The sequence below is a fragment of the Scyliorhinus torazame genome, chromosome 15 (assembly GCF_047496885.1).
Source record: "Scyliorhinus torazame isolate Kashiwa2021f chromosome 15, sScyTor2.1, whole genome shotgun sequence".
NCBI lineage: Eukaryota > Metazoa > Chordata > Chondrichthyes > Carcharhiniformes > Scyliorhinidae > Scyliorhinus > Scyliorhinus torazame.
The window spans coordinates 213,952,865-213,964,931 of record NC_092721.1 but is presented as its reverse complement, the minus strand read 5'-3'; the positions used below and the strand labels follow the sequence as shown (position 1 = coordinate 213,964,931).

Sequence of the window (12,067 nt, the reverse complement as noted above, 5' to 3'; positions counted from 1 at the left end):
ACACCCATTTCTTAAAGGTACACTCCCATGACACCCATCAACATTCCTCTTGCTGCAATGGGCAGTGCCATGCTGGAATGCCCATGTCACCCAACCCAAACACATTGGTGTATTCCTTTCTGTTCCAGTTCCCCTGCTGAAGTCCATAAAACTGGATATTCTGAGTTTCTTAAAGTTGGAGTGTGAAAATCGCACCAGGGAACTGATCACTGATCTGACTGAAGCAATCAAGCAAATGCAACAGAAACCAACAGAATATGTTGCCTTTGCCTTTTACTTGAGCAAGGTATGTACTGGGGCAATTATTGTTTTAAAAATTCATTTTATGGGATGTGGGCGTCGCTGGTTAGGCCAGTATTTATTGCCCATCCCTAGTTGCCCTTCAGGAGGTGGTGGTGAGTTGCCTTCTTGAACCTCCTGCAGTCCCTGAGGTGTAGGTACACCCGCTGTGCTGTTAGGGAGGGAGTTCCAGGATTTTGACCCAGTGACAGTGAAGGAACGGTTCCCAGGTATCTACTGCTCTTGTCCTCCTGTGTTGGAGATGGTTGAACATAGAACATACAGTGCAGAAGGAGGCCATTCGGCCCATCGAGTCTACACCAACCCATTCAAGCCCTCACTTCCACCCTATCCCAGTAACCCAATAACCCCTCCTAACCTTTTTGTTTTTTTGGTCACTAAGGGCAATTTATCACAGCCAATCCACCTAACCTGCACGTCTTTGGGCTATGGGAGGAAACCGGAGCACCCGGAGGAAACCCACGCACACATGGGGAGAACATGCAAACTCCGCACAAACAATGACCCAGTGGGAAATCGAACCTGGGACCCTGGCGCTGTGAAGCCACAGTGCTATCCACGTGTGCTACCGTGCTGCTCCAAAAGAGGTTGAGAGGAGGTTTACTGGACTGATACCTGGAATAAATGGGTTGTCTTGTGAGAAAAGGTTAGACAGACTGGACTTGTTTCCACTGGAGATTAAAAAAGTGAGGGGTGACGATTGAAGTTTATAAGATCCTGAACGGTATTGACAAGGAGAATGGGGAAATTATGTTTTTTCTTGTGGGTGAGTCCAGAACCAGGGAGCACTGTTTTGAAATTAGGGATTGCCCTCGTGAGGAGAAACTTTTTCTCTCAGAGGATTGTGCGACTTTGGAACTCTTTGCCGCAGAAGGCGTTGGAGGTGACGTCATCGAGTATTTTGACGGCAGAGGTGGATAGATTGGATTGGATTTGTTTATTGTCACATGTACCGAGGTACAGTGAAAAGTATTTTTCTGCGAGCAGCTCAACAGATCATTAAGTACATGAACTGAAAAGGGAATAAAATAAAATACAGAATAGGGCAACACAAAGTCCACAGTGTAAATACATAGACACTGGCATCGGGTGAAGCATACAGGGTGTAGTGTTAATGAGGTCAGTCCATAAGAGGGTTGTTTAGGAGTCTGGTGACAGTGGGGAAGAAGCTGTTTTTGAGTCTGTTCGTGCGTGTTCTCAGACTTCTGTATCTCCTGCCCGATGGAAGAAGTTGGAAGAGTGGGTAAGCCGGGTGGGAGGGGTCTTTGATTATGCTGCCTGCTTTCCCCAGGCAGCGGGAGGTGTGGATGGAGTCAATGGATGGGAGGCAGGTTCGTGTGATGGACTGGGCGGTGTTCACGACTCTCTGAAGTTTCTTGCGGTCCTGGGCCGAGCAGTTGCCATACCAGGCTGTGATGCAGCCTGATAGGATGCTTTCTATGGTGCATCTGTAAAAGTTGGCAAAAGTCAATGTGGACATGCCAAATTTCCTTAGTTTCCTGAGGAAGTATAGGCGCTGTTGTGCTTTCTTGGTGGGAGCGTCGACGTGGGTGGACCAGGACAGATTATTGTTAGGCACGGGAATCAGAGTGTTAGGATACCAGATCAGACCCAATTCATGTTCGGATCCCGGTCCAAAAAATTTCTGTTTGTAAAACTGAGGAAAGGATACTTCACGCCAGGATTGAGGACTCTGACCAATAGGAATCTTTTATGTGAAATCAAACTTTAATTTAAACACAGAATTAATCACATTAACATCAAATAAAAGGAAAAACTTTAACTTATGCCGTACACCTTCACTAAAAATATTCCAACAAACAACCCCAATACAGTTTTTCAAAAATTAATTTACGGAAAGTGTACGTCGCTGGTTAGCCCAGCATTTATTACCCATCCCTAGTTGCCCTTCAGAAGGTGGTGATGAATTGCCTTCTTGAACTGCTGCAGTCCCTAAGGTGTAGGTACACCCACTGTGCTGTTAGGGAGGGAGTTCCAGGATGTTGCCCCAGTGACAGTGAAGGAACGGCGATATATTTCCAAGGCAGGATGGTGAGTGACTTGGAGGGGAACCTCCAGGTGGTGGGGTTCCCAGGTATGCCCTTGTCCTTCTAGATGGTAGTGGTCGTGGGTTTGGAAGGTGTTGTCTAAGGAACCTTGGTGAGTTACTGCAGTGCACCTTGTAGACGGTTCACACGGCGGTGGTAGACAGTTTGAATATTTGTGGAATGGGGAGCAATCAAGCGGGCTGCTTTGTCCTGGATAGTGTTGAGCGCCTTGAATATTGTTGGAGCTGCACTCATCCAGGCAAGTGGAGAGTATTCCATTACACTCCTGACTTGAGTACGAAGTCTTACAACACCAGGTTAAAGTCCAACAGGTTTGTTTCGATGTCACTAGCTTTCGGAGGGCTGCTCCTTCCTCAGGTGAATGAAGAGGTCTGTTCCAGAAACACATATATAGACAAATTCAAAGATGCCAAACAATGCTAGGAATGCGAGCATTAGCAGGTGATTAAATCTTTACAGATCCAGAGATGGGGTAACCCCAGGTTAAAGAGATGTGAATTGTCTCAAGCCAGGACAGTTGGTAGGATTTTGCAGGCCAGATGGTGGGGGATGAATGTAATGTGACATGAATCCCAGGTCCCGGTTGAGGCCGCACTCATGTGTGCGGAACTTGGCTATAAGTTTCTGCTCGGCGATTCTGCGTTGTCGCGGGTCCTGAAGGCCGCCTTGGAGAACGCTTACCCGGAGATCAGAGGCTGAATGCCCTTGACTGCTGAAGTGTTCCCCGACTGGAAGGGAACATTCCTGCCTGGTGATTGTTGCGCTATGTCCGTTCATTCGTTGTCGCAGCGTCTGCATGGTCTCGCCAATGTACCACGCTTCAGGACATCCTTTCCTGCAGCGTATGAGGTAGACAACGTTGGCCGAGTCGCACGAGTATGTACCGCGTACCTGGTGGGTGGTGTTCTCACGTGTAATAGTGGTATCCATGTCGATGATCTGGCACGTCTTGCAGAGATTACCATGACAGGGTTGTGTGGTGTCGTGGTCACTGTTCTGAAGACTGGGTAGTTTGCTGCAAACAATGGTTCGTTCGAGGTTGCGCGGTTGTTTGAAGGCAAGTAGTGGGGGTGTGGGGATGACCTTGGCAAGATGTTCATCGTCATCAATGACGTGTTGAAGGCTGTGAAGAAGATGACGTAGTTTCTCCGTTCCGGGGAAGTACTGGACGACGAAGGGTATTCTGTCGGTTGTGTCCCATGTTTGTCTTCTGAGGAGGTCGGTCCGGTTTTTCGCTGTGGCGCGTTGGAACTGTCGATCGATGAGTCGAGTGCCATATCCCGTTCGTACGAGGGCATCTTTCAACGTCTGTAGATGTCTGTTACTCTCCTCCTCGTCTGAGCAGATCCTGTGTATACGGAGCGCTTGTCCATAGGGGATGGCTTCTTTAATGTGTTTAGGGTGGAAGCTGGAGAAGTGGAGCATCATGAGGTTATCCGTGGGTTTGCGGTAAAGCGAAGTGCTGAGGTGACCGTCCTTGATGGAGACGAGTGTGTCCAAGAATGCAACTGATTTTGGAGAGTAGTCCATGGTGAGTCTGATGGTTGGATGGAACTTATTAATGTCATTGTGTAGTCGTTTCAGTGATTCTTCGCCGTGGGTCCAAAGGAAAAAAATGTCATCGATGTATCTGGTGTATAACATCGGTTGAAGGTCCTGTGCGATGAGTAGGTCCTGTTCAAACTTGTGCATGAAGATGTTGGCGTATTGGGGTGCGAATTTGGTCCCCATGGCTGTTCCGTGCATCTGAATGAAGAACTTGTTGTCGAAGGTGAAGACGTTGTGATCCAGAACGAAGCGGATGAGTTGCAGAATTGCGTCTGGAGATTGGCAGTTGTCGGTGTTGAGTACTGAGGCTGTTGCAGCAATGCCGTCGTCATGGGGGATGCTGGTGTAGAGTGCCGAGACGTCCATTGTGACGAGGAATGTTCCTGGTTCAACTGGTCCATGGGTGCTGAGTTTCTGTAGGAATTCCGTCGTGTCGCGACAGAAGCTGGGTGTACCTTGTACGATGGGTTTCAAGATGCCCTCGATGTAGCCAGAGAGGTTCTCACACAGGGTCCCATTGCCTGAAACGATAGGGCGGCCTGGTATGTTGGCCTTATGTATTTTTGGGAGGCAGTAGAGATCTCCAATGCGGGGAGTACGTGGGATGAGAGCACGTAGGGTGCTCTGAAGATCTGGATCCAAGGTCTTGATCAGTCTGTTAAGTTGGCGGATGTGTTCCTTGGTCGGATCTGCGGGTAACTGTCTGTAGTGTTCTTGGTTGTTCAGTTGTCGGTATACTTCTTTGCAGTAGTCCGTTCTGTTCAGTACGACAGTGGCCCCCCCTTTGTCTGCTGGTTTGATGACGATGCTGTGGTTGGTCTTGAGAGCGTGGATGGCATTGCGTTGTGCTTGGGTGACGTTCGGGGTTGTCTTGTGAATGCGACTGATGAATCTGGCATTGACGCGACTCCTGACGGCTTGAGCATACATGTCGAGTCTAAGGCAGCGGCCTTCCGGAGGGGTCCAATTCGACTCTTTCCTCTTCGGTTGCCGCACCGCAGATCTCTCGGTCTGCTGTTCCGGTTCATTGGTAGTCTGCTTGGGTTCGCTGTTGGCCTCTTGGGGTCTGTGGAAGAATTCCCGGAGCCTCATTCGCCTGATGAATTCCTCCGTGTCTGCCGCGAGACTGATGGGGTCCATTTTGGTGGTGGTGCAGAAATTAAGCCCTCTGCTGAGGACTTCGATTTTGTCTGGTTGAAGGGCGTAGTCTGACAAGTTGACAATAGATTTTCCTGTATTGTTTTCTACTGTGACACCGGGGGTGGCTTGGTTGCTGCCGGTGGTGATGCCAAGTTTCTCAAGCTTTCTGTTCTTGGTATGCATATAGGTGGCATAGTATTGTTGTCTCATCTGTTTGGCGGTGTTCCGCAGCTGGTCTGCTGCATCCTGAGCGCAAGTTGAGAATATGGCCTCTAGCTTGGTTTCCAGGTTGCGTCGTCTGACTTGTGCCTTGTAGATGGTGGACAGGCTCTGGGGGGGTCAGGAGGTGAGTTGATCGCTGCAGGATTCCTAGCCTTTGACCTGCCCTGGTAGCCACAGTATTAATATAGCTAGTCCAGTTCAGTTTCTGATCAATGGTAACCCCCCAGGATGTTGATTGTGGGAGATTCAGCGATGGTAATGCCATTGAAGCATTAATTCCAGATATTTTATTAAGTTTAAACTCCACTACCTGCCGTGGTGGGATTTGAACCCAGGTCCCCAGATCATTATCCTGGGTCTCTAGATTACTAGCCCAGCGACAATACCACTATGCCACCACCTGCCCTAAATGCCACATCATCAAAGTTAACAGAACAGGTTTAATTGCTTATCTGGGTAGACCTTTTCGGGAGAGACCCTTTCAAGATCCAGTGCACATCGATCTTGTCAAACCCTTCTGCCCAACCTAACAGCATTTGGCAAAACTCAATCTGCTGCTCCCATTAATTACGTTAATTACATCTCCCACTGAGATGTCCCATGACCTGCTTAGCTAGGACTAAACACAATCCCTCAGATTGTCTATACCCCAGGGAACCATCTGAAATACAAGCACTGTTAGTCCTTTAACTGTAATCAAGTAAGTGGCTGGAATGAATGATTACCTCACTCTTACGGCACCTTAATTACACCTTTAGCAGACACACAGTCTGGGTACTTTAACCTAGGTTTTTTAATAATAATGCTGCAAAACATACATACCTTACCCAGGCTTTTAATAACATAATGTGGAGATGCTGGTGTTGGACTGGGGTGAACACAGTAAGAAGTCTTACAACACCAGGTTAAAGTCCAACAGGTTTGTTTCGATATCACTAGCTTTCGGAGCGCTGCTTCCTCACTCACCTGAGGAAGGAGCAGTGCTCCGAAAGCTAGTGATATCGAAACAAACCTGTTGGACTTTAACCTGGTGTTGTAAGACTTCGTACTTTAATAACGTAACTTAAATATGTATAATAATTGTTTACATTCATCACAAAAGGTCATCAGGGATAAATGGGAATGTGGAGCTCAACACAAACTGATCATCCATGATCTTATTGAATAACAGAGCAGGATCGAGGGGCCGAATTACCTACTTCCACTGCTTTTTTGTATGTTCATATGTTCTAAATGATAGAGGTCCTGGATGTAGTTGGAGCTGCACTCATCCAGGCAAGTGGAGAGTATCCCATCCCACTCCTGACTTGTGCCTTGTGAACAGGCTTTGAGGGGCCAGGAGGTGAGTTACCCGCCGCAGGATTCCTAGCCTTTGACCTGCCCTGGTAGCTACAGTATTTATATGGCTAGTCCAGTTCAGTTTCTGATCAATGGTAACACCGCGGCCCCTCCCCACCCCCAGGATGTTGGTAGTGGGTAATTCAGTGATGGTAATGCCATTGAATGTCAAGGGGAGATGGTTAGACTCAGGAGATGGGTGGCACGATGGTACAGTGGTTAGCACTGCTGCCTCACAGCTCCAGGAAACTGGGTTCAATTCCAGCCTCGGGTGACTGTCTGTGTAGAGTCTGCACGTTCTCCCCGTGTCTGCGTGGGTTTCCTCCGGGTGTTTTGGTTTCCTCCCACAGTCCAAAGATGTGCAGGTTAAGTGGGGTTATGGGGTTACGAGGATAGGGCATGTTTCAAGTGTTTTTGTTCAGGTCCCTGATGTGAGCTGCGACACCAGTTGAGATGCTGCTACTGGACTCATTGTTCCCAGGATGGATTATAGATTATATTGTTGGATATTCAGCCAGCAAAGCCTCACTCCCAGTGAGTGTTCCCTTTTCTTTTTTTAAAAAATATATTTTATTCAAGTTTTTTGGCCAAACATAACAGTACATAGTGTTTCTTTTACACAACAATAAAGCAATATAAATAACAGTGGCCAGTTTTAAACAAATAAATAAATAATATATAAACAAAAACAAGAACAAAACTGAATGGCAACTGCCTTGTCCAAAATAAATACTCTCCAAAAATACAATCCAACAATCCAATATACAATTACCTATAACAAATACCTATACATATTATACATATACAATAACATCTCTGAGAGTCCGTCCGATTTCCCCCCCCCACCCCCCCTCCCCCTCTCCCCCCCCTGGGTTGCTGCTGTTGTCTACTTCTTTTCCATTCCTTCTATCTTTCTGTGAGGTAGTCGACGAACGGTTGCCACCGCCTGGTGAACCCCTGAGCCGAACCCCTTAACACGAACTTAATCCGTTCTAACTTTATAAACCCTGCCATGTCGTTTATCCAGGTCTCCACACCCGGGGGTTTGGCTTCCTTCCACATTAACAATATCCTGCGCCGGGCTACTAGGGACGCAAAGGCCAAAACATCAGCCTCTCTCGCCTCCTGCACCCCCGGCTCTTCTGCAACCCCAAATATAGCCAACCCCCAGCTTGGTTCGACCCGGACCCCCACCACCTTCGAAAGCACCTTTGCCACCCCCACCCAGAACCCCTGTAGCGCCGGGCATGACCAGAACATGTGGGTGTGATTCGCTGGGCCTCTCGAGCATCTCGCACACCTATCCTCTATCCAAAAAAATTTACTAAGCCGTGCTCCAGTCATATGCGCCCTGTGTAACACCTTAAATTGTATCAGACTTAGCCTGGCACACGAGGACGATGAGTTTACCCTACGTAGGGCATCAGCCCACAGCCCCTCCTCAATCTCCTCCCCCAGTTCTTCTTCACATTTCCCTTTCAGCTCATCTACCATGATCTCCCCCTCGTCCCTCATTTCCCTGTATATGTCACCTTACCATCCCCTACCCATGTCTCTGAGTTCACTCTATCCTGCACCTCCTGCGTCGGGAGCTGCGGGAATTCCCTCACCTGTTGCCTCGCAAAAGCCCTCAATTGCATGTACCAAAATGCATTCCCTTGGGGCAACCCATATTTTTCAGTCAGTGCTCCCAGTCTCGCAAACGTCCCATCTACAAACAGATCTCTCAGTTGCACTACCCCAGCTCTTTGCCATGCTCCAAATCCCCCATCCATTCTCCCCGAAACAAACCTATGATTGTTTCTTATCGGGGACCGCACCGAAGCTCCCGTCCTTCCCCTATGCCGTCTCCACTGCCCCCAAATTTTCAATGTAGCCACCACCACCGGGCTTGTGGTGTATTTCTTTGGTGAGAACGGCAACGGCGCCGTCACCATTGCTTGCAGGCTAGTCCCCCTGCAGGACGCCCTCTCCAATCTCTTCCACGCCGCTCCCTCCCCTTCGCCCATCCACTTACACACCATTGAAACATTGGCGGCCCAGTAGTACTCACTTAGGCTCGGTAGTGCCAGCCCCTCCCTGTCCCTACTACACTGCAAGAATCCCCTCCTCACTCTCGGGGTCTTCCCAGCCCACACAAAACTCATAATACTCTTCTCGATTCTTTTGAAAAAAGCCTTCGTGATCACCACCGGGAGGCACTGAAACACAAAAAGGAATCTCGGGAGGACCACCATTTTAACCGCCTGCACCCTACCTGCCAATGACAGGGACACCATGTCCCATCTCTTAAAGCCCTCCTCCACCTGTTCCACCAACCGCGTTAAATTAAGCCTGTGTAATGTACCCCAATTCTTGGCTATCTGGATCCCCAAGTACCGGAAGTCCCTTGTTAACTTCCTCAACGGTAAATCCTCTATCTCTCTGCTCTGCTCCCCTGGATGCACCACAAACAACTCACTTTTCCCCATGTTCAGTTTATACCCTGAAAAATCCCCAAACTCCCCAAGTATCCGCATTATCTCTGGCATCCCCTCTGCTGGGTCCGCCACATATAGTAACAAATCGTCCGCATACAGAGATACCCGGTGTTCTTCTCCCCCTCTGAGTACTCCCCTCCACTTCCTGGAACCCCTCAATGCTATGGCCAGGGGTTCAATCGCCAGTGCAAACAATAACGGGGACAGAGGACATCCCTGCCTCATCCCTCTATGGAGCCGAAAATAGTCAGACCCCCGTCCATTCGTGACCACGCTCGCCATCGGGGCCCTTTACAGCAACTGTACCCACCTGATATACCCATCCCCAAAACCAAATCTCCCCAGCACCTCCCACAAATAATCCCACTCCACTCTATCAAATGCTTTCTCGGCATCCATCGCCACCACTATCTCCGCTTCCCCCTCTGGTGGGGGCATCATCAATACCCCTAGCAGCCTCCGTATATTTGTATTCAGCTGTCTCCCCTTCACAAACCCAGTTTGGTCCTCATGAACCACGCCCGGGATACAATCCTCTATCCTCATTGCCATTACCTTGGCCAGAACCTTAGCGTCCACATTCAGGAGGGAAATGGGCCTGTAGGACCCGCATTGCAGCGGGTCTTTTTCCTTCTTTAGGAGGAGCGATATCATTGCCTCTGACATAGTCGGGGGCAGCTGCCCCCTTTCCCTAGCCTCATTAAAAGTTCTCATCAGTAGCGGGGCCAGCAAGTCCATATATTTCCTATAGAATTCAACTGGGAATCCGTCTGGTCCCGGGGCCTTCCTCGCCTGCATGCTCCCAATCCCTTTCACCACTTCCTCCGTCTCAATCTGTGCTCCCAGTCCCACCCTCTCCTGCTCCTCCACCTTAGGAAATTCCAGCTGATCCAGAAAGCACATCATTCTCTCCTTCCCATCCGGGGGCTGAGCTTCATATAGTCTTTCGTAAAATGCCTTGAACACTCCATTCACTCTCTCCGCTCCCTGCTCCATCTCTCCCTCCTCATCTCTCACCCCCCCATCTCCCTCGCTGCTCCCCTTTTCCTCAGTTGGTGGGCCAGCAACCTGCTCGCCTTCTCCCCGTATTCGTACTGTACACCCTGTGCCTTCCTCCATTGTGCCTCTGCATTACCCGTAGTCAACAAGTCAAATTCTACATGTAGCCTTTGCCTTTCCCTGTACAGTCCCTCCTCCGGTGCCTCCGCATATTGTCTGTCCACCCTCAGAAGTTCTTTCAACAACCATTCCCTTTCCCTGCCCTCCTGCTTTCCTTTATGTGCCCTAATAGATATCAGCTCCCCTCTAACCACTGCCTTCAGCGCCTCCCAGACCACTCCCACCTGTACCTCCCCATTATCATTGAGTTCCAAGTACCTATCAATACACCCCCTCACCCTTAAACACCCCCCCCCCTCACCTGCCAATAATCCCATGTCCATTCTCCAGGGTGGACGCTGTTGTTTTTCTTCCCCTATCTCCAGGTCCACCCAATGTGGAGCATGATCCGAAATAGCTATAGCCGTGTACTCCGTCACCGTCACCTTTGGGATCAGTGCCCGTCCCAAAACAAAAAAATCTATTAGTGAATAAACTTTGTGGACATAGGAGAAAAACGAAAACTCCTTACTCCTAGGTCTACTAAATCTCCAGGGGTCTACTCCTCCCTAAAGTCCTTAAGGACCCTCGCTGCAGCCGGCCTCCTTCCGGTCCTGGACCTCGATCTGTCCAGCCCTGGGTCCAGCACCGAATTAAAATCTCCACCCATTACCAACTTCCCCACTTCTAGGTCCGGGATTCATCCTAACATACACCTCATAAAGCTGGCATCATCCCAGTTCGGGGCATATACGTTCACTAATACCACCGCCTCCCCTTGCAATTTGCCATTCACCATCACGTATCTGCCCCCACTATCCGCCACTATAGTCTTTGCCTCAAACATTACCCGCTTCCCCACTAGTATGGCCACCCCCCAGTTTTTTGCGTCTTGCCCCGAATGAAACACCTGCCCCACCCATCCTTTGCGTAGTCTGACCTGGTCTATCAGCTTCAGATGCGTCTCCTGAAGCATAACCACATCTGCCTTAAGTTTCTTTAGGTGTGCGAGTACCCATGCCCTCTTAATCGGTCCGTTCAGCCCTCTCACATTCCACGTGATCAACCGGGTTGGGGGGCTCTTTACCCCCCCCCCCTTGACGACTAGCCATCTCCTTTTTCAATCCAGCTCCTCACCCGGTTCCCACGTAGCCGTATCTCCCCCAAGCGGCGCCCCCCGCCCCGACCCCCCCCCCCCCCCCATACCAGCTCCCCCTTCTCCCCAGCAGCAGCAACCCAGTTAACCCCCCCCCCGCTAGATCCCAAACTAGCGTAATTGCACCCCCCATGTTGCTCCCAGAAGTCAGCAAACTCTGGCCGACCTCGGCTTCCCCCCGTGACCTCGGCTCACACTGTGCGAGGCCCCCTCCTTCCTGCTTCCCTGTTCCTGCCGTGATTACCATAGCACGGGAACAAAGCCCCGCTTCCCTTTTGGCCCCACCCCCAATGGCCGGCGCCCTCAGCTCCTCATCCTCCCTCCCCCCCTCCCCCACGACATGGGGAAGAAAGAAAAGTTACAGGGTCGCAGGATTAACAACTTGGGAAGTCATCTCTTCCCTCTTTTCCCCCCCTTCATCCCACATATTCACCCCCCCACTTTGTCTCAAACTTTCTTTTTATGGCCCGCTCACTCCAGTTTCTCCTCGACAATAAATGTCCACGCCTCATCTGCCGTTTCAAAGTAGTGGTGTTTCCCTTGATGTGTGACCCACAGTCTTGCCGGTTGCAGCATTCCAAATTTAATCTTCCGTTTGTGCAGCACCGCCTTGGCCCGATTAAAGCTTGCCCTCCTTCTCGCCACCTCCGCACTCCAATCTTGATATACGCGGAACACCGCGTTCTCCCACCTACTGCTCCGAGTTTTCTTTGCCC

The 12,067-nt window shown here is 49.9% G+C and overlaps 1 protein-coding gene across 1 annotated transcript in view; it reads left to right on the top strand.

Moving 5' to 3' along the window:
* The window catches only part of LOC140391353 (dynein heavy chain domain-containing protein 1-like), a 275,539-nt gene that overhangs the window by 170,770 nt on the left and 92,702 nt on the right, over positions 1–12,067 (top strand). Inside the window, exon 12 of the mRNA XM_072475932.1 lies at positions 129–286. Within this exon, the coding sequence (XP_072332033.1) occupies positions 129–286 (158 nt within the window). The remainder of the gene's footprint in view (positions 1–128; positions 287–12,067) is intronic.